At 36.2% G+C, this 23,521-nt stretch overlaps 2 protein-coding genes and 1 long non-coding RNA gene across 6 annotated transcripts; 1 reads left to right on the top strand and 2 right to left on the bottom strand.

The window, feature by feature from the left end:
• Positions 1 to 703: 703 nt before the first annotated feature.
• On the top strand, positions 704 to 8,172 carry LOC131545334 (tumor necrosis factor receptor superfamily member 14-like). 4 transcript variants are annotated; one of them, XM_058784040.1, is made up of 8 exons: positions 704 to 2,768; positions 3,195 to 3,272; positions 4,035 to 4,160; positions 4,263 to 4,418; positions 4,551 to 4,635; positions 4,713 to 4,864; positions 5,303 to 5,595; positions 5,686 to 8,172. In XM_058784040.1, the coding sequence occupies exons 1-7, from the start codon at positions 2,729 to 2,731 to the stop codon at positions 5,341 to 5,343; spliced, it is 678 nt and encodes a 225-aa protein (XP_058640023.1). In that variant the 5' UTR covers positions 704 to 2,728; the 3' UTR covers positions 5,344 to 5,595; positions 5,686 to 8,172. The 4 variants fall into 4 exon arrangements, with proteins under 4 accessions (XP_058640023.1, XP_058640024.1, XP_058640025.1 ...); XM_058784041.1 differs by having other exon boundaries at positions 5,303 to 5,602; XM_058784042.1 differs by having other exon boundaries at positions 706 to 2,768; positions 4,713 to 5,316; positions 5,540 to 5,595.
• Positions 5,952 to 14,915, bottom strand: LOC131545300 (uncharacterized). The gene is made up of 8 exons (XM_058783982.1): positions 14,706 to 14,915; positions 14,418 to 14,464; positions 14,237 to 14,328; positions 13,547 to 13,663; positions 12,867 to 13,058; positions 12,462 to 12,614; positions 11,567 to 11,766; positions 5,952 to 10,911 (listed from the first exon to the last, which is right to left on the bottom strand). The coding sequence occupies exons 1-7, from the start codon at positions 14,913 to 14,915 to the stop codon at positions 11,567 to 11,569; spliced, it is 1,011 nt and encodes a 336-aa protein (XP_058639965.1). The 3' UTR covers positions 5,952 to 10,911.
• Positions 14,916 to 15,473, bottom strand: LOC131545335 (uncharacterized). The gene is made up of 3 exons (XR_009272413.1): positions 15,421 to 15,473; positions 15,138 to 15,332; positions 14,916 to 15,050 (listed from the first exon to the last, which is right to left on the bottom strand). It is a non-coding gene; the product is annotated as an uncharacterized LOC131545335 (long non-coding RNA).
• Between the last annotated feature and the right edge of the window lie 8,048 nt (positions 15,474 to 23,521).

Below are 23,521 nucleotides of genomic sequence, written 5' to 3'. Positions count from 1 at the left end.
AATTTATGCACTCAATACTTGGTCGGGGCTCCTTTAGCACAAATGACAGCATCAGTGAGGAGTGGCATGGAAGCGTTCAGCCTGTGGCACTGCTGAGGCACTATTGAGCCTTCAGCTCGTCTGTATTTTGGATCGACTGTTTCTCATCTTTCTCTTGAAAATATCCTATAGATTTCATATGGGGTTCAGGTGAGGCCTGTTGGCTGGCCAAGTATTATTATGGTCAGCAAGCGAAGTGGTTTTGGCACTGTGGGCAGGTGCTAAAGTCCTGCTGGAAAAGGAAATCAGCATCTCCATAAAGCTTGTCAGCAGATGGAAGCATAAAGTGCTCCAACATCTCCTGGCAGAAGGTTGCATTGACTTTGGACTTGATAAAACACAATGGACCAACACCAGCAAACCTTGATTTCCAAATGAAATGCAAAATTTACTTTTATCTGAAAAGAGGACTTTGGACCACTGAGCAACAGTCCAGTTATTTTTCTCCTTTTCTCCAGGTAAGATGCTTTTGACGTTGTTTCTGTTTCAGAAGTGGCTTGGTAGCCCTTTTCCTGAAGACGTCTGAGTGTGGTGACTCTTGTCTGTTACACACCACAAAAAGCCACGGAGGAAGATTTGTAATTAGTAAGTTAATATTTGACCTGTTCTTTATTAATGCAGTCAAACATTTAAAATAGGATTATAATAGGAACCACCTTATTAAAATATTGATGTTGTTTTTAAATTGAAGTTACATAAAGCTTTGTTTTATTTATTTTTTACAGAAATGGCAGACACCGCTGGATCGACATTGATAAACCAGTATTAACAGGTAAGAGCCAACAGCTGATCAATAGGACCTTTATATAATAGTGCTCATAGGAAACCAGGTGTGTAGTTCTTCCTTTAAAAAAGTTCTTGCTAGTAAAGGTCCCGACATTTCTGAATCTGTGCCCCTCAGTTACCAAATGACATCCATTTATATTTCAGCACTGACATTCCTTTAAAATAAAACAAAATAAAAGATGACTTTTGGGTGCAAAAAACCTTTGACTTAATTTGAGTACTAGCCTACCCAAACATGCATAATAACACCTTTTACAAATTACAAATATTTTCATAAATGTGCAGTCTGTTAAATATAATCTACAAATCTTTTATCATAAAACATGGAGCATATTTGTGTTCTTTTATTGATTTGTAGTGTTTGTTTTTTGTGTTTTTAAGAGGGCTTGCTATCAGGCCAATTACAGATAGTAGGCCTCTGCCTATATAATATATAATATCACTCTCTATTTTTTCCATTATACATACATGACTGTCATTAAAACCAAACCTAGATGATAAAACTCACTGAAATAAAACCATATCTTTGTTTCATGGGTTCATCAGATCAATGCCTTATGAGAATCCTCACAGCACCTATCACTGTACCGTCTCATTGCTTTCCATGTGGTCACTTGCATAACACAAGTAGTGCAGTGAAATCAAGACCGTTGTGGAGAAAAATCATATTACACACAGGCCAATTTTGCATTGATTCATAGCCTACAGGATTCATACAGATCACATGATAAGGAAAAACATGACTAAGCACATTTAGGATTAATTTATGCTTTTCTTTCCACAGAATCACAACAGGGTTTTTCCCCAAGAAACTTAAGTATGTGCTGACATTACAGTTCAAGGACTCTATGAATGTCAAATGTGCATGTTGCTTTTATTAATATTGTTTTAAATATAAACAATAAAATCACAATGATAACATCATGTTTATGAGCAATTCAAAAAAAGCAGTCACCAGCCAGCCATGCCTCTTTCTGTAAAGTAAGCCGTTCTCTAAACAGTGACCATGATGGACTGATTCCAACATCGACTCAAATCAAGAGAACATGTCAACGCCACAGCCTTTTTTTTAACGCAATATCATGTGTGTTGTATTGTTATTCGCGTTGTTTACTTGCACTTCCGTACGGGTTAAATCACGTTGTTCCTTATTCAGTGTCTCTATCAGTGGTTTCAAGGATAAAAATGAACGAAACTATGAACATTGCTCTTGTGAGCTTGGGCGCAGCTACTGAATTTGAAGGTTAAAAACACTAGTGATGGCCGCTTTCGGAGCACTGCTTCGTGAAGCTTCGAAACTTTTACGAATCATTTGTTTCGAAACAGTCTTTAGGTGTGAATCATGCGAGTTCATTGTGGTCGCCTACCAGCGGCGAAACATTGAACCAGCGTCTATGGTTTTTACCTGATCTCGGATCAGTTTCATCAATTTGTAGACATTTTTAACAAGACATTTGTGTAAATAAATTGGATGAGAAGTAGTTAATATATCTTTCTGGCCTATATATACAAGCTCTCCATAAAACAAAACAAGCCTTGCAAATTAATAGAAAATATTTTAAAAGCCACATATTATACAGACACTTCATATTTAATTATATTTAATCATTTTTATGGCATTTAATGTATTATACTTTAAAAAAAAAAACACTTGCAATGGGGTTTTAAAATCTGTTTTTATAAATGTTTTAGCCTGAGTTTTTGTTGCATTTACACACTTTTGACCAGCAGGCGTCACCAGCGTGTGGTGTTTCGAGCGCTTCGAAACAGTGAATCATTTTACGTACAATTGGTTCAATTGATTCGAAGCTTCGGGTTCGTTTCTCCCACCATTAAAAAACACCCAAGATGGAGGCTTGAAAAACAAGGACAAAGATGGTGGGGGTTTTACCAGCTGTATGACATGAGAACGATATTTTTGACATGCGGTTTTCTCCTTTCCGGTAAGACAAAAACCAGTTCGATGCGATTGTGTTGTGCTTTGAAAAGTTAAAAACGCAACAACACCATTGAAATAACGACCGACTTAATGGCGAATTGTTAAGCGAAGCTTAAAATCTTTAAATCTTAAGCCTTATTCAGCTGTTCATAAAATCATCCCTTACTATAATTGTAACCATTGTTTTACTACAAATACGACCGAAAACCGTGGTAATCACAAATTAACCATGGGTTTGCTACACTGGCGTAACTTACCATACTGTAGTTTAACCATGGAGTCCAACTGTGTACAAAATGGTAATCAATACGCAAAACAATGGTAACTAAATTTTTTCCTATAATAAAGTCATGCTTAATTTCCGTAAGGGATGACCGTTTTGAATGTCGTAGTAAGTTAACATTACTTGAATTCTTCTGTTTCCTAACAGTTGTCGCATTTGGAAAAGCTTGTGGGCCTAGTGAATATAAATCAGCTGCTGAAGAGTGCTGCCCCATGTGCAATATTGGTAGGATCACTAATCATTAAGCACATTTTAAATAACAAGTGATACTAACATTGAGATTTTTGCAATCTACAACATTTGCTCTTCTCCTTTCCGGTAAGACCCAGATCAGTGCGATTGTGTTGCTCTTCCTTTTTCACCCATTGTGAGGGGCGTGCTGTGACGCATTTTAAATAAAGTTTCATTAGTAATAAAGCTGTCTACACTGGAAGCGACTGTCTGAACATTTAGATTTTTTGTTGTTTTTTATTTGCAAATTATATTCAGTATTTTTTAGTTTTATTATAGTTTAACATTAATATGATTATAATAATTGAAAATAAATTAATAAAAAAAGATAATCACCATGGGTTCGTAGCTGAAATCTTGCCTTGCTTACAGTTCATTGCTCTTTGTTTTTCTTCTGACTGATGTGCCGGTGTTGTGCAGAATTTCGAGTCTCTGCCAAATTATTACCCGCCTCGTTTAAAGCCGCTACCTGATTGCCTAATCTTAACCTCTCAGTATTATTCCAGTATCTTCACGGATGGTCACTCCTTCTGCGTCCACCCATGCCCTGCATGTTACGTCTACTGTAAATACGGCTGCGGAATGCCGTGACTTAAGCAATAATTTACATTTACCACCGACCACAGCATCTCAGAGAAACTCACTCGGAACTTGCTGCTTCTCTGTTAAACTTACCTTGGTTGCATGGCTGGTCTGCTGTCTTCCCGCCCCCAAGGTTAAGAACTGACTAACTTTTGCTTTGTATGTTGTTTGTAGGATCAGTAGTACGCAGTGACTGTAGTGGGGATTTGAGTACTACATGCAAACCCTGCAGTCCAGGAACATTCATTAGTGAACCAAACGGCCTTCACAAATGCTTCACATGCAGAGACTGTGGTGAAAGTATGCTTGTGTTTTAAATGTATCTAATAAACATATATTTCTCTCATGTATTTATTTATTTTTTGCATTGCCTATATGAAATGATTGTGTGTACTCCTTTAGGTCAAGGCCTTTACATCCAGAGTACATGCACTACAATAAAAGACACTATCTGTGATGTGCTTGATGGCTATTACTGCATTGATTACTCCAATTCACAGTGCCATCATGCTCAGAAACATAGTGTTTGTAAACCAGGACAAGAAACAAAAAGACCAGGTATTGTTTCTGAATATATATATATATATATATATATATATTTTTTTTTTAAATCATGATTCAGTGATTAAAGGGATAGTTCACCCACCATTAAGGTTAATTTCTGAAAACACTACTTATGTCTGCTTACAGGAACAAAGACTTTGGATACAATATGTGTGAACTGTCCTCATGGATTTTTTTCTCCATCGGGTCTAATCTGCACCAAATGGACAGAGTAGGTGAAATGTTATTTGTACTCCCTGTAGCATTTGCATTTTTATCTGTTATTAACAATGTTTTTTTTTCTCTCAGTTGCACAGCTAGGAATCAAATACAGACAGAAGTTGGCGACTCTGTTAAAGATGTCATATGCACACCAAAAAGTCGGGGAAGATATGGTCTCATATTTCCGGTGTCTTTAATATCATTGTTCCCCATAATTCTATACCTGTGGACAATGTGCAGTGAGTGAATTTAATTTTTATTCATTATTGAATTGTTTGATTTATGTTGTTGGTTTTCTCTGAAACCTCTAGCAAATACCTAACCAAATGCTGGCGGTTTTGTTGGTGATTATTAAAATGGAAGATTCTAATGAGTTAAATCATTAAATGTTTCTTTTTTTATTTCATACACAGTCAACTGCTAATATTGATGTGATCTTGCTTGTATAGAGATCAGCTAGATGCAATTGATTTTAACATCACAGAATCCTGTATTAGATTGTTATTCTCAAAGTTTGTTAACAGGGTAAAGAAATGTTTGTATAATATACATAAAATAGTAACATAATTTAAATGTTGTTTCTAGCAGAGATTTTTGATATTCACAACTGATTGTTTGTTTATGGCACTGTTGTACTAAATTCACCACAAATAATTTCTATTTTGTGTGTTTTATAGGTTGTAAACTTAAGGTAAGTCATTCAATTCTTTACATTTAAATAATGTCATGTGTGATGCTACATTTTAACAACTGAATTTAAGGCAATCATGTATTACTATAGAACTGTATGTATATTATACTTAACATGTTTAATTCTTTCAAAATAATTTCGCTCTGTTATGAGTTTCTTGAGTTCATGAAAGTCTTCATGATTTGCCTGGATGTTGATTATGTTGGTTGGTGTTACACTACAGTATCCTGTTGAAGAAACAACGCCTGCACATATAACAGAACCCATAAACAACACACCGTAAGAAGTAATAACTTAAATCTTAAATCTAGTCATTCAGGTAACAAAGTTATGATAAACCTAATGTATGTATATGTTGTTTGTTTGCAGGGAGGAAAACAGTGAAGAACAAGTTATTTCCTAAAAATCTCAAGTCACCCCGCTGGATCTCCAGTGGCCCACTTCTCCGATTGCTGTGACCTTGACGTGGTGGAGAAGCTTGAGGTCCTCCGGCGCTTAAGAACTATGAGAGCAAGTTCAACCTCAAAATCACACCTAGGAGGACAAACTAACCACAGCAAGCTATTTTTTATTTTTTTGTAGCAGCTCGAGTATACATGCATGTACAGCAATATCATTAAAAGACTCCGTGTGCGTCTCAATCAGCTCCATTGCTCCCGAGGTCGTGAATCAGTAGGTCATGTACATGAATTCGGTCACTGGTAAGTTCCCTGACTCACTGCACGTTGGGACAGTGATCACTCGAATTCCAGTGACATGATTACGTACAGCGTCAACGGACAATATAGTAGAACATCATCGCTAGAATTAACAAACAACAGGCAGGACCTTTCTCATTTTTATATTATTTTTTTATTCTCTTTAAAGACATTGTTCTGTTACTTGTTCTTACAACATTTCAGCTGAATATTAATTATAAATGTTTATTAGATTCAATTCAATTCAGTTTATTTATAAAGCACCACTAAACACAACTATCGTTGACCAGGGTGCTGTACGAGAAAGTCTTACAAGTAACCACAAACAGAATTAAAAACAAAAACAAGGTCACAAATAACACTGCAAAACACAGGGCAGAGCAAAATCAAATCACGAGTAATAAGCCAGTTCAAATAAAAATGTTTTTAACCTGGATTTAAAAATGGGTAGTGTAGGGGCGGCCCTGATTTCTGTAGGAAGACTATTCCAAAGTCTCGGAGCAGCTACGGAGAATGCTCGATCACCCCTAGACTTGAGTCTGGTTCTGGGAATCACTAAGAGCCTTAAGTTGGCAGACCTAAGAGCTCTTGTAGGTTGGTGGTCTGTCACTCTTCAGATGTGTTCATTACCTGTCTAGCGATGTGTGTTCATGTTAAAATATACCAAGAAAACGGTTTGTCTTTTCAAATCTTCTATCGCGTGTGGCTCGTGTGGGTTTTTTTTTGCGTTTCAGAAATGTAACGTTATTTCCGGTAAGGGAGCATAGTGAGCGCTGATGCTCCCTAGAATTCGCGATGCATTGTGGGATTTTTCAGGGAGCGAACGTTCCAGTGCACTGGAAGGATTTCACGATTGAGACCCTTAGAATGGCCGACTCCCTGATCAGTGCCCTGACTACTGAACAAGGGAGCTGATTGAGACGCACCCTCACTCATTCCTGACACAACAACAAATAGACAGCATGTGAAATAACATACTGCAAGAGGGCCAACTACATATGTAGGGAGACCAGGCAGGGCTAGTGCACACTTTTCTCAGTGACCATTTACTAGGGTTGTATTTCAGTCAATGTCTTGATTGTAAAAAGTGATTCATGAAACAGCTGAAATGAAAAAGATCACATACACATACAAATCTCAGTTTACAATTCTGCTTCAGTACCCCTAAAAGTAAGTTTTAATCTATTTTGCACTTTGTGTTTTAGAATATTGTTTCTAACAGCAGCACGAATAACCTTGTTTGAAAATTAAGAACATTTTTCTGCTTGCTTGCTTCACCGTGTATATAACGCACCTCCACTAATGTCAGATTGGCTGCCCTGTATTTTGAATACGCTAGTTGATCATTTATAATTTTCTGCTCATAAATACAGTAGCCCTAAAATGTATTTGGACATGTTTGGGCCCTTAAGCCACGCCTGCAGTGTATAAATTGATTTCTTATATCTATTGTTTTGTCACTAGTTTTTTTTTTAAATTGTGCTTGTACATATGACATATTCTACAGCTTTAAAACAGTGCTTAAGAAGCACTTAAGTTGTAGTTAAATATGGTCATTACTGTTATCAAATGAGTTATCTTGATATTTGTCCAGTTTGTATTGATCACTGCTGTGAAAAAGGCAATGCTAGTAAAATTCTACTATTATATGATGATTATATATATATTTTTTTATCTCATGGTTTTATACCTTATGTGCACTACATCTAATTAAGTACCTTTATGTTTTGGGTTGTTGTATGTTTCAATGATAAAAGTGAACACAGAAACCTAAAACTGACTTTAAATATTAAGGAAAAATGAGCAGACAATACAGTGCCCACACTTGGATCATCTATCAAGCAACAAGTTGTGCTGGTATTCAAAACTAAGACTGTTTCTCTTTATGGTGTAAGTTCTTTAACAAGATCAGTTAAAATCTTTACAGGACATAAAAGAGCTGTAAGTCATTACTGAACTGCTAAGACTGCATAGACTTTCAGAATGTGGCTACTGAGCATTCATTTGTCTTTAGTTACAACACAGTGATAATGTAACAACATTCAGTGTGTGTAATTTATATCTAGGAAACTAGTTTCTTAACAGCTCTGCATGTTTGCTTTAGTGTTTGCAGCGTCCTAATCATGTCTATGAATAAAATGTTCATGGTGAATCGACACTGGTCATTGTCTTCAAACTATTTGCTCTATTATGATTTGACAACACTTCCTAACATATGTTGGCATTATAAACAATCTGGCACATGAAAGAAAGTAACATTTAATGATTACAGTATGTACAACTTTTTTGAATTTTATGTTTGTGCTTTTGGAAATGGATCTTTTCTAATCAGGCTTATTATTTTTCATTTTAGGCTCATTTTGACAATAAAGTATGTGCTTTCTGCAACTGTAATTGTTCAAGCGTAACTGATTATTACTTTTATAATATTCAAATCGGAGTTGTGACGACGGAAGTTTCAGGAATGTCTAAAATTGTGCAAGTAACCAGTAGCTCGCTGCTGGTTAAAATAATCAGTCATACGATGGCCAGCTGGCTATTGGTCAGGCATTTACGGTGTGTTTGCGGGTTGTTTTGAACGTGCGGTAAAACGGGGACATTTCTGGGGACCGCTCCAGTCAGGGACAGGACACCAAAAACCGACTGTCCCCGGAAAACGGGGACGTCTGGTCACACTAAAATGTGCGTTTGTTTATGGCAAGTCTGTCAGTTGAGACACCGAAGAGAAGAATGCATTAAATGTCACCCTGTTGAAAGATTAGTCATTATTTCATTAAAACAGTTAAAATGGTTGATTTATGTATTGGATTTTTCCAGAATGTATTGTGCTTTTTGTTTATTAGACCGCTGCTGTATTTTCACAACAAATAACTTTTTTTTTTTTTCCATGTTTTATTGGTTATAGATTGTAAACTTTAAAGGTCCGTTAACATAAATTAATTCTTAATTCTTTGCATTTAATTGTCGTACATAAAGCAAAACAGACAAAATACAAATACACTCACACAGACAAAAACTCTCCCGTTTCTAGCCACTCCCCACCAGACCAACTTTTTCCCCTACAAATGTCCAAATACATGCATTAAATGTACAAATACTAATAAAAAGTTTTGCATGCATTAACATGTATATATACCTTACTATACACATTACTTCTATATCTCAAGTTTAATTACAAGCAAGATCAGGTTGTTTGAAGATAAGTAAAAAGACAAAGTTATTAGTTAATAATGCTGTGTGATGTCAAATGAAACAAGATTCCACATATAAATGTTTAATTTATATCTCTTTCCTTTTCCCTCCAGCTATTACCTTGTATCAACCATGAAATCGCATTTTATTTTTAAACAACAATGTATGGAAAAGTTAAGCCACCCTTATTTATATGGTGCTTTTAAAAATTCAGATTGTGTCAAAGCAGCTTTACAGTATTAAATAGGGAAATAGGGTGTCAAAATGCAAAAAGACAATATTAAACTCAATTTTCAGTTAAAGGCAGTTCATCATTGATTCAGTGATGTCATCATCCAGCTCATTTCAGTTCAAATAGTGTCTGTGCAATCACACAGAGGATATCGCTGGGAATGAATTGAAAACATAAAATGCTCGTCTTTGGAAATACTTTATTTCTTGCCGTTCACAACAATTTCCAGTGAAAATACACCACATTATGAGTATGCATATCGGCAAAACAAGCCATAAGGCTGTATTTATTAACACTGGACCATGTGCTTAATTTCACTTGAAAAGCACCAGCAGAACAGGGAATCAAGTTATTTGTCAACTAATAACATGCAACATAAAGTAAAATTATAACAGTTTTTATAAATAAAATGAATACCACGAGTGAATGAAAAAAAAGCATGTTTTACTGTGAAAAGCATGATTTACAGTTCAGAGACAAGATTTTCACAAAAACAGTTTTATAAAATAACCTTCACATTTCAACAACTTTTAAGAAAATAGACGAGGCAAAAGTATCATATTAATTTAAACAATTATCGATAATTATCAATATTAATATAATAACATAAAATATCACTTTATTGATTTAATTTAATCGTGTTAATTTTTTTATTTGGTCTGAACAACAATGCCAATTAATTTTGTGTCAGCAGGGTTCCCTGGTAACGGCATCTACACAAAGCAGCACAGCATCTGACTTTAAAACATGCAGGGCTCATTTATTCAATGAAATCACAGCCTTTTGAAGTTAAATCGTCACATGAAGCCATCATAAAAATCATGAAAAAAAAAAAAAATCGTAATTAGGACTGTCTTATACCATTTAAGACATTTTTATGGCCTTAAATTCGATATAACTGGTTTAACTTTTTAAGGACCCGCCGAAACTCTGTAAGGACAAAACTGACAGTGACAGAAGAATTATAAACGAAATAACCATCTTTAAGAAATATCAAACACTACATTCTGGTCTGAGGGTTGTGCTACAGGGAATGTCATGAGGTCAACAAAACTGACAGGATTCAATGCCTGGGAAGCTTGAGAATGCTCAGCAAATGACTTAGAAATCAAAAGTTTAGCCTTGAGTTTTACACAAAAGGAAAGGTCACAGGGTCACCGCAATCAAGGGGAGTCTCTCTTAAAGGAGTATGAATACACTACCCAAATATCATGTCATATTACATCTGGTAATATGATATGTGCAAAGTTAACATTTTTGGCTGAGATTGGTGCACCTATACTAAGAGGTTTGTGCATCTTCAAGGAGCATTCATGTGCTTACTGAATTACTTGGCAATCTACAGACAGGTTTAATTTTCAACAATATAGAATGCATCCAGATTTTGATGTGGTAAATCAATCAACATACTAAAAATACACAGACACTGGGCAAGGCCATTTCCTTCAACACAGTCCTTTGTGCAGCTTCCATCTGGGGAAATACAGAAAAACAAAAATGCAAAAGGTAGGATAAGGTGGTGAAGTTCAGCTGTTTTAGAATGAACAAGGTGTGTAAAGCATCAATAAATACACAAATAAATTATGAGGAGTAACAGTAATGGGGATATTCCATCAACGCAGCTAATGAAAGCTGTGCTCTTGAAAAAGCCTGGCTTGAATTAACATTGACTTTCACTGCAGGCTCAAGCCATTCCACTTACATCATTTAGCCATGTCTAGTCAACGTTGACTTTAACCAGGCTTGAATAAGCATGTACTGTGCTTGTGCATGGAGTACATAAGCAGCCCTGAAGAGCTGAGTAAATTTTAAGGCTTGTGTCATGCAGACACAGTTGTTCCTCAAACAAATTGATGAATTGATCCTGTCTTTCCTCCTTCCAAAACTTCAACCAGCCGAAAGTTTAGTAACTTGACCAGCTGACTTTGCTACAAGCTGCCTGGCTGTTGAAACAGGTGCCATGCCTTATAATCTAAAATCAGCATCAGGCAAATTGACAAGCTGAGTTGCTGCAACTTTTCTCTGCAATGTTCCTAAGCCAGGCTTTTCCTTTATCCACCTTGATGGAACATCCCTGGTCTATTTTTGAGAACAAACAAACATACATACATATGAATAAATTAATTACCTAAATTGTGTTTTCTTCATCCTCACTGGTGTCTGGACTACTGAGGCCACCTTGATCTTCTACTTCAACATGTAGAAGGGCAGAGGCCTCAGGGCCTAAAGCAGTCTTGTACTGTTGGAGGAGCACTTGCAACCTTTCTGACACCTCTGACAGTCGTCTTCTTAAGAGACAGCAAAGTCCCTCATTTCCCTTGTCTACATCTCAAAATACAAAAGAGATAACATTAAGGACAAACTACATATTAATACTGCTTCAAGAGGCCAAAGAACTTCAATGGAGTAAAAAGATTTCACCCATTCAAATCTATATACCTGGATGGTTGGCATTTTTATGTGTATCATTGTCATACTACCTGGCTATCTTCAGAATAAACTCTGACGGCTCACTGAGGAGACTTTATGCAGCGAGGCCCAAAGCAGCAGAAAAGCGTTTTGTGTTGCAGCCAATGTCTAACAGCTAACATCTTCTTCACTACAGTTGTGCTAAAGTAACACCTTGTGTAGAATTCAAGAAGTTACATCAAGAAAAAGGTGTTTGATGATGCTGACCAGCTAGATTTTCTATGTTGACTGGAGGAGATAATAATAAGCTTAATCTTGATGTTATGCTAACCTCGTCTAACACAACAGGACACAAATTCTAATGTTCAAAAGAATTTTGTTAATTTCAGCTTTTATGTAACAGCCACAGTACAACAAATCTCTCAAGCAAATGTGACACGCTTTAAAGCCTTACTGACTTGTTACCGTAGTGAACAATTATAGTCCACATTTTATTATGTGCGAGCCAAATGACCATGGCAAACTCCATCCAAGTTCTGTGACTGAGACTGATATGTTTTTTTAATTTATTTGAAATTCATACTTTAAATGGACAGGGTTTTTATTCATCTTACCCTCCTCAGCTATCTTGTTCTTCAGAACCACTGCCAGGCTCTGCAAACATGTGCAGTGTTGTGCCATCTCCAACACCAAAATGCTTTTTTCCTCTTGCAGTCGCACTGTCAACATCACTTGATCATGCAGCTGTTTCTTGATCGAAATGTTTGCTAAGAATCAACAACAGTTATATGAATACATGAGACAATCTATACATGAGCATAATAGCACTGGAATGTTTTGTAACTACAAACATGTACTTTTTTAAATCAAATTGATACATAAGAAAACTGAAAATGTGCCCATTAACTAAATGAACACTACATTACAACACTCTTTGTTACATGCATGTCTTAGTTCAGTGTACTCTATATAGCAGAACTGTAAATAAATTCTTGTGAAGCATCTGAAAACTGACGTACCACTGCCATGAACCTCCCACGGCCATATTTGAGACACAGTGCTCTCTCCAGTCAGGGAATGCTCCACCACAGCTACATCAATGTTAGTGGCAGAGTCTAGTACAAGACCATTGTATTTCTCGATCTCCTGAAGGAGGAGCTTTTTGTCTTCTGCCAGCTTCCTTCGAAGGCGGTGGCGAAGCTTGCTGTGGTCTACAAAGACAGGAGGTACAGGTGTAGAGGTTTGTAACAGCACTGTTCAATAAGGAAAGACATATTGCACCCAAAAAAAATTAAAGCAAAGCTGCAGTAATTGAAGTATGTGAAAATTTTAATTTAGATTTACAAACAGATAACCCAAAGGTCCAGTGTGTAACATTTAGGGGATACACACATTCCTGAAAACAAGAATTGCTGTGCTTTAATTACTTTGGAATGGGAAGTTTGTATCTAAATATGGTCCTTCCACAGAGGTCACCATGTTCCTATGGTAGACCACAATGGACAAACAAACACTGGCTCGAGATAGGACCACTCACTTTTTCACGTCTGTCACAGTAGTTCTACTACAGCTTGCAAAGGGAGAGGTGAGGGGAGCTGGTTGCAATCTACAACCTTGTACATTTAACATGTATTTTTTGGTGGAGTAGGATGCATACAGTAGCTTGAATATATCAACATATTATACTCTGTAGTTATACCATTCTGACGGTAAAGGGTTTGCTTCCGCTGCCTCACACTAAGGTAAAGCCCCTCAATTGACTGCTGAAGTCCTCTGTGTGCGGTGCCTTGACTGCCATGAGATGTATTTGGTGTCTCTGTAGAAGTAATAGTGAAAGCAAATTCACTGTTAAAACAACACAGAACCGTTTCAGTGTTTGAATTTGTATTTGTATATAAATCCCCTTTTAATCCTTCATTAACATTTCATTGATATTTATTTTAATACTTTACTGAACTTGGTATGTGCACTTCCTGCAGGGAAACTGAAATACCCAACATAATAAATGTGGCAAAACATCTGATGGTGACATGTAGTTTGCTGTAACCCATAGATGATCAGCCTATTACCTATAGCGGCTCTTTAATATCAAACTTAATATAAAAGAAACAGCAAATATCCAAACTGGAAAAGGATATTTGCTGTTTCTTTTATCTGGTCATGCTTACCGCCAGCTGCCCATTCCTTCACATCAGAAAGCCACTGTGCCACCACTTCATCTGTGCAAAGTAACTAAGTTTTTAGTTCAGCTAGCCTTGCTGTTTCATCCTGGAGTCTCTGGCAAGTCTGATAAACAGTGTTATACAATAATCAGGACTTAGTATGATTAAAAACAGGCCAAGTGTTGATTGAACAAAAGGATACACAAAACAATTAATAGGAGACTTACCTTCACATATCTTGTTGAAAGTGACTGCATGCAATGGGGTGGAACCACAAAAAACGTCTCTCTCTACATCAACGTAAGCATGTGTACCCGTGCTGTTTAAAGCAAATAATAAGGTTATGATGCTTAATCAAAAAAAAAAAAAAAAATATATATATATATATAGAGCAAACAATCTGATTACCTGCTTTGGACATATATTTGGTTGTCTGGGCACAACGTGAGAGGTAGCTGTTCACTTGCTCGACCTCCTCACTGGCGGTTGTCCCTGCTCCTTCCTGGTTTCTACCACTCCATTTAATCTATTAGTAAATGGTGAAAGAAATTCAATTTAATTAAATGGACACAATTTGTCTCAAAGGCTTTACAATCTGTACAAGAAACAATTAAGCAAAAAGACTACATAGTACAGTTTGCAGTTTTGCTTGCAAACATTACAAATGTACATGTGATGCAAAAATATTATACATACTTCACACTTAGTAGCATGGGCTCGAGCATGCATCACACTGAGGAAAGGTTTCATTGTGGTCAGATCTTGAAGAGCAGGAAGGACACTAGCAGCTTTCTCCAAGTATGGCCAATATTTGCAAGCCACATCCATTGCAAAGAATTGTGCCTTGGCTGGCATGAGCTCCTTCTGAAGATACAGAGGGTAGGCAAATATCTCCCCCCTGTACATATTAAGAGCTTTCAGAAGGAATCCGTGGCGACACACTGCAACCTCCATCCCCTCTTCATCCAATTTGGAAGCCCTCCTTGATGTCTCCCTCGCTGCTGTCCACTGGGAGTCCCCACATGTGCCTTTTCCCTGTGTCTATGACACACATAACAAACAACAAATCAAACAAAAGCAATGCTGTCATACAATGGCATTTATTCTCTCAGTTTGATTTTGGAGTACCTGGTTGGTAGAAGTCAAGGAGGAAATCAAGGTCGGACATATATGGATATATATGGTTCTTTTTGTGACAACTTTTTGGTCAAGTTATGATTGAAACTTGCATTTCTCACTGCTTTCTGTATGGTTTCCACAAATCTAGACACCGCAACGTCTTCAGCCACAAAGAGCCCCTCAAAAAAGGCAGGATCATCAGAGCTGAGGAAGAAAGAAAAATAGGAAATACATCAATTAAATATATAAAGAAAATAAATAAATCAATAAAAAGACTGAAACAAAAGACCACCTTGTGTCTCGGCGAAAGCGATATAGCTTTCTGTTTCCATCGGCTGAAACAGCCAACCTTTCTGGCGTGCAGGCTGGGCAGGTGAAAGGAGCACCACAGCAGAGCTGGTCTTCCTCAAATGAAGCACATGAAAACTCTAAGAAGCTGCACTGTAGTGTATCGCCGTTGATTTGTCCAGACTGGAAGATATATAGAATGAAATAGTATATGTAACAATGTCTGATAATGGAAAGAAATTTTATAATATGGTAATAACAATTACACTTACTCTTCCTCCAATCTTAGTGCGATGCTCCAGCAGCTTTGCGAAGGCTTGTCTGGAGAATCCTGGAGAGATGACCTTGAGTTCCTGAAAGGAGTTGAGGAGGTCCAGTGTATAAAGTGTGGAGCTGGTGACAAGAGGCTGGCCAATATCCACTCCTAAGGAGGTCCTTCAAGTCAGGGGTCCACTAATGCTGGCACGTTTGACATACACGTAGTGGCTGATGCAAGTCAAAACGCCCTTTGAACAAAAAAGTACATTTAAAAATTTATTTTAAAACAGTTAGGTAATTCTGCACATTGTGAATGGTTTGAGTGCCAGGATTATAGGAACTTGTGCAGTGTCTCTCAACCAGACTTCTTGAGTAGTGTCACACATTGTTTACATTTGTCTAAATCATCAAATTACAAACACCCGTGTTGGCTAATGACAATACCATGTGCTATACCATAGATTTTGACATGACTTCAATTGTAAGCACAATGCCACAGCACACTAGTATGAAAAACATCACATCTACAATAGCAATCTAAATAGTGAATTGTTCTTACCATTGATGGTAATTAAAATCACTGGTTTGCCCGGTAAGATGGTGAAGTTTGTGCCTTCACAGGAGCAGTCTGGCGCCTTCACTGTTGGCAAAATGCAAGCTGGCAAAACGAAAGAAAACCACTAATTTAGATTATCTGTAATTGGCTGCAGACACAGAAACAGCAAAATGAGGGCTTTCATGAGAACATACCTTGCTCATGGATGCAATATCCATCTCGCCCTTTAATGACGCATGAGGTTGGAGGTATGGCTTCAAAAAACCCATGAATCACACATTCCCCTGTTGTGGAGTGGCTGTTTTTTGTGATGCAATACATCACAGTCTCCACAGAACCACTCCATGGGAAGACACTCTGCACCTAGGGAGAAAATAAAACAATATTATAATATATTATTTCAGGCGAATAACTCATATAAAAGTATAACACACTCAATTTAAGCTATTACAAATTTATTTAGACACTAGGTTTGATTTTATTGTGGACTGAATAGTGGCTCAGTGTTTACTAGCGCTGTCACCTTACAGCAAGAAGGTCCTAGATTTACTTTTCTCATAAATGTGGTTTTCATCTGGGTGTCCCCCAAAACACATGCACCTTAGCCTATAAAGCAGGGCACTAAACATTAAAACCAACCTAATAACAGCAGACTCATGGCAAAGCCAACACAATGGCTGACCAACAGCCTCTGTTGCAATAAGGCATTTTAGGTGGTATGGTAGAGAGATAGTAGTATGCTTTGTGTCCAAATTTTTGATTTATTGCCCCCTCATAAAGATAAGACCCCCACCCCTCCCACCCACCCAAACTGGACACCTGTTTGTCCGCCCCACCCATCTAAATGAGCATCTGTTTTACTGTCCAGTGATCCTAAGGTATTTATGAATGTTTTGGGAACCGTGTTTTGTGTGGGCCATTGAAGACTATTATGTGTTTAAACTTTAAATTGTGAAACTGTGTTAAACGGGATAAAGGGAAGTTTTATTAGAGTTTTCACGCACACATATCAACAAAAACATCAAACATATACGTAAAATGAGCAACGACTTGCTAGCGTTGTTCTAACGAACTCTAACTAGTTTAAAAACGTTTTAAGTTAAATAAAAGAAGTGTACGTGTTTGTTTATTTAAAACAAACAAAACACCTTAGTTAAAACAATAGCATAACATTACAAGCTAAATAATGTCGACTCATCTTCTAAAACAAAAAGCATACTTTACAACGTTCTATCATTACAGATTAAAAGGTAGCTTTTCTCACAAGTTACAGCAAATAGCTCTGACTTATCTTACCCGTCTTCTAAAACAGAAAAAGCATCAGACACGTTCGTTATGTAAGCTACTCGTCAAAATCTTGTTACAAGTTAGGAAATAAAAGAAAGAGAAAAATAACTGCGATGTAAAATAAAAGAAAGAAAGAAAAAGAAAAGAGCAGACTCGTCAGATAACCGCACACTAGCGTCAAAACTCAGAATGCGTTTACGCCGGTGAATCCAGACCACGCCTTCCGCCACCCCTAACAGCGTGAGGAGAGACCGACGCAAAGACTTAAAAGAATTAAAGTAATGTTTTAACATTAGAACGAACGTTATTTTTAATAAATCTTTAGTATTTCTTAATTAATGAAACAATTCGGCACTCATCCTAAAGCTTTTCATTTTAAAATTAGGTTAGTCTAGTTTTGACCTTTTAAACAAACAGTAGGCCTACCTAACCCGCAGGGAAATGGTGCTTATTTTATTTACTTTAGTTTAGTTATTTACTCTTCTATTTTTGTCAAGTTTAAGACTTCTGACGTGTTATATAACCCAGACTTTTTCACTTTTAAAAATTTGTTTTTATTTTTTCTTATAAAAATCGCCTCTAAGCCGCAGGAAAAGGTTGTCTGTCTTGTTTTATTTTATTTTAGTAGTGTAATGCCTTTATTTACTCTTGATTTTTGTCAATCTTTAAACTTTCTAGCCTGCTATAACGGTTCAAACGCATACGCCGCATGTGAGCGGAAACCGAATGAAAGCAAATATTTCGGACGTCTTTGGATTTTTCAGCCATAATTAGACGCCTAAACTTTTACATTATCGCACGAAATGTAAAGGGACAACGAAATGAGAACTGTGTGTCTGGACGAATGATTAACGACGCGTCCGTATCAGATCGAGAGAGTTGCTGTAAAACATCTAAAGGTGTTTCTGGAGACGCAACTCATTTGCAATCTAACGAGTTTTGGGGATCTGGCATCGTAAACTTTGGTGTAGCTGTTCATTTATCAAAGGATGTGTCCCCTTTTGAAGTTTTTATATGACACATAGCTGGTTAAGTTAAAAGTTTAGGTATAGTTTAGGAAAAACATACTCAAACATACACAAACAATCCCCTACATTTAAACATGTAAACTTTTATGATGTCTCATACAAACCTTTTAGAAATAAAAACTTTTAGCATCACACAGGGTATCTCTACAAGATGATGAAAAGCAGCATGATTAAACAACAATATAACTATTGTTTTAACAAATAAGTTAAGATTTGTAGTTTTTATATCTCTCAAACCTAACATGAACCTCTAAAGCGAGGATTAGAAGCAGTCAAACGATCCTGTGGTGAATACAGAGAATTTCTTCATGAATTAGACTGAAAATTAATTGTCATAGGTTGTTTACAACAAAAGTAATTCCTAAACAAGGTGCTACAAATCCCTCACAGAATCTTTCTTTCTCACTTTAAAATTGTATTATTTACTGTGGTGTTTAAATGCAGCATATTTATTTTCAAAGTATGATGTTTTATTTTATTAAAATAAAACGATTGGTCTATATAGGTTTATTTTACTAAGAATTGATCAAATAATTGACAGAAGTAGTAATTCAAATAAACGATAAGTCCAACTTATCAACCCCCGCCTGACCTGTCTGACGGTTTGTGACAAATATCTTACTGATACAGTTGTGTTAAGATATTAAGTATGTGTAAAACGTGCAAAGTTCAATATTACTGTTAAAAATAGTATAATAAAACACAAACACTGCAAAACAAACACACACACACACACACACACACACACACTAAAACAAACACACACACACACACACACACACACACTAAAACAAACCTATACAGTTAAACATTTAGACTTGTATGATGTTTCATACGAGGCGTTTACAAATAAAAACTTCACACTGGGTATCTCTACAAGATGATGAAAAGCAGTATGATTAAACAATGATATATATCTTTTGTTTTAACAAATAAGTTTTAGATCTTTCAAACCTAAATCATGATGAGGATCAGAAGTTGTCAAATTAACTTCTGATGAATGCAAGTCAGCTACAGAGATTTTCTTTATGAATTAGAGCTAAATAGACTAAAATTAGTTGTCATAAGGTAGTTTGCAACAAAAGTAATTCCTAAACAAGGTGGTGCAAATGTCTCACAGAATCTTTTTCACAGTATAATGTTTTATTTTATTAAAATAAAACAACTGGTCTATATAGGTTTATTTTACTAAGATGTGATCAAATAATTGACAGAGGAAATAATTCAAATAAACGATAAGTCCAATTTATCAACCCCGCCTGATGTGTCTGACGGTTTGTGACAAATATCTTACTGATACAATTGTGTTAAGATGTTAAGTATCTGTAAAACATGTACAAAGTTCAATATTACTGCTAAAAATAGTTTAATAAACCACAAACACTCACATGAAAACACACACACACACACACACACACACACACACACACACACTAAAACAACCCCTGCAGTTAAACATTTCAACTTTTACGATGTCGTATAAATACACTTTTAGCATCACACAGGGTATCTCTACAAGATGATGGAAAACAGTATGATTAAACAATGATGTAACTTTTGTTTTAACAAATAATTTAAGGTTTTGTAGATTTTAGATCTTTTCACACCTAAAACCGTGATGAGGATCAGAAGCAGTCAAATGATCCTGTGATGAATACAGAGAATTTCTTCATGAATTAGACTAAAATTAGCTGTTGTAAGGTTGTTCGCAACAAAAGTAATTCCTAAACAAGGTGCAACAAATCCCTCACAGAATCTTTCTTTCTCACTTTAAAACGGCATTATTAACCATGCTGTTTAAATGCAACATTTATTTTTCACACTATAATGTTTTATTTAATTAAAATAAAACAATTGGCTCTTTATAGTTTTATTTCACTAAGATTTGATCAAATAATAGATATAAGCAACAATCAAATATTTGATAACTCCATCTTATCACCAAAACTGATGTGTCTTACGGTTTGTGATGACATCAGAATCAGAATCAGAACGAGCTTTATCGGTCAGGTATGTTTGCACATACGAGGAATTGTTATAGTTACAGAAGCTCCACAGTGCAACAGAAAGACAACAACAGGACAGGACACAGATAATAAAAGAATAATATACAAATAGACAATGTACAAAATAGCAAAAACACAATATATAATATAGACAAATATGTATGTACAGTTATGATATGTGCAAAATTGAAATGAAACAATAAGCGTGTGTTAAGATGCACGTTACGTATGTGTAAAATGTGTCAAGTTCAATATTACTATTAAAAATAGTTTAAAAGGGTCATTTTAGCTTTCATATAGGATTCACAACCACACTCAGTTGCTTTTTGTGTAACAGAGACCCGCTCGGGGCAGATGAAAATAGAATGTATGAAAGACTTTTCTTATTATAATAAGATATTATAATGACAGACTAACAACTTTAGATTGATTAAAACAACTGAGGTTACGCATTTCTCTTGAATATGTATACAGTAACCAGTGAGTACATGAAACATTATTGTATAAATACACATCCTTGTAAATTCAGCATGATTCTATCATATTAATCAATAAAAAAGAACAACCGGTTTGTTGGAAATAATAAAAAAATTAAAATAGTGTTGTGTTTCTAAGTTAGAATGTTTATAGTGTGTAGTAAAATCTTAACTTTAAGCTAAAGCATTTTCTTTCAAACTCTCTCACGCAAGCACATGGCTTTCCCACAAACTCCCAACAACATACATAAGTTTTGTTTTATCATCTAGAAACCCTATAATGGAGTTATGTTTTGCATTATTACAACTATAGATGCCGAAAGAGGACATTAACCTGTTTAACCTGTTTAAAATGTGAACAATATCACTTAAGACTAGTTTGACAAACAAGGGTACGATCATAAAACAAGCCTGGATCCAATTTGAAACATTCTAACAACAAGTACAACCATTGCAGCAAATGTATTCAATCAATCAATCAAACTTTATTACAGACTCAAGGTCCAGATTTAAAAAAGACAGTAGACAGCATATACAACCCATAGCATCTATCACAGACATAAAGAGTTACAAAATACAGCAATACCGGTGTCTCCACAACTTTGACTGATACCGTGTAGTACTAACCCCTATATTTGATAAACCCACAATAATCTCATTTTTAGAAGCATTAAGCCGACCGATAAAACTATACATAAGATTTCGTAACAGTGTTTTAAAAGTGATTACTCTCGCACTCACAAACATTTCACTTGCACTATGACATCTAGGCCTCCGTAGTAAGATTCTCCTTGCATCATTATAAGCTACTTGCGGCTTTGTAAACTAGATGGTCTGTAGTTACGCCGCAAATGAGTATAAAGTGTTGTACAGTACGCTTTGAAAAGTGACACCTTTACCTCATCTGAACAGAAACTAAACTTACGTAAAGTATGTTCGCCTGCATATACATCATACCTTTCAATATCCTCAGCATCTGTCACGCGTTCAGTGATAAAATGTCCAAGGTATTTTACTTTCGCACACACAGTGAGACTCTTGTTAGACAACTTAAAAACTGGAAAATTTATATTATAACACCGCAGCAAGATAAAACTCTGACGAACAACTTATCAGACGTTCTACGTATTATTACAAGTCCCTGCTTACCTAGTTTATGATGAAACTAGAAAATATAGACGTGAGCTAACGGGTGTTCAAAATACCGGTCACGTTCAATTAGACGAAGACATGCCGAGGTAGCGAACACAACGAACTCGGGGGAGGGTCGCGAAGCAAACAGTCTAACACAACACACGTTCTCCAGAATGGTGCTGATGATGGGTTCATAATTTCACGATGAAGACCAACGGGGTATTCACCTGCAGCAGGACTGACTGACTTTTTCTTAAGATTTGATTTCAAGAACACACAACCGAATCCTAAAGCTATTTCACGAAATAACACAACAACGGGTGCACCATTTCAACATATACACGTCAAGTCTGTTTTACCATAAGTATATCGTATTCTTTTTATATATATATATTTGTTTAGGCTAAATACGTTTTAACAATTATTTTTGTTTTTACAAAGATGTTAAATTGAACACGTGTAACTAATACCTCATTCAAATGTCACGGTCTTTCAGGCCAACGAACTACAATACCCAGCATACACCTCAGACTACAAACATGGCCGTCGGGGATACATATACCAAAATGGTCATACGCGACAGATCTCTAAATCGTCGGATTCTAATTATTCGCACGCTCAGATAACCTATATAAAAGACACACGTCCACACTTTTTGTGAAGAATATTAAGTTCTGTGTTGCGATGTTACAAACCCCTTTTGTGAGCTCTGTTAGTGTCATGAAGCCGATTCATTTCCGTGAATCGATTCTTTCCCACAGTTCGGTTCAACGAACCGATTCATCGGATCCTTACGCCATCTCGCAGTTATGTCAGTATACACTTCTTTCCTAACAACTCGGGGTCGTTTTATATCAGTGAAACATACAAATAAAGTTAACAGCGTGAAGGCGTCTTTTGTTCATTTAATCTGTTTGTGGTCATGATTTCATTCACCGATCCTTCATGTCGGATACGAGTCAGACCGACCAATATTGAGTAGCCTACACGTAAACGCTGATATGTTCTACATGTCTGAAGTATAAGTGTGTAGAAAGAATAAACCGGTCTTATAAACTCATCGATTTGGCTTAACAACTTTAAAACATAATCTGCATGAACGATAAACCATACACTCTTAAAATCGATAGCACACAAAATATGTGTAAAAGGACCGATAACATAATAAAGTAATGTTTTGGTTCGTGTCTTACACAACTGCGCGTTACTTAACGGGTTTATTAAGTTTTAATATAAAAGATAATAGTCTGTTAACAATTTAGATGCTTTTATTATGAAATCGCACAAAGAACCGCTGAAGTACGTACTGTTATGGAATTAACTGAAACAATACTACGTGCTCATTTAACCGCTTATTTAC

This window comes from Onychostoma macrolepis, chromosome 08 (genome assembly GCF_012432095.1).
Source record: "Onychostoma macrolepis isolate SWU-2019 chromosome 08, ASM1243209v1, whole genome shotgun sequence".
In the NCBI taxonomy this organism is placed as follows: domain Eukaryota; kingdom Metazoa; phylum Chordata; class Actinopteri; order Cypriniformes; family Cyprinidae; genus Onychostoma; species Onychostoma macrolepis.
Note: the sequence above shows the minus strand (reverse complement) of the source record. Positions and strands in the feature narration are given on the sequence as shown.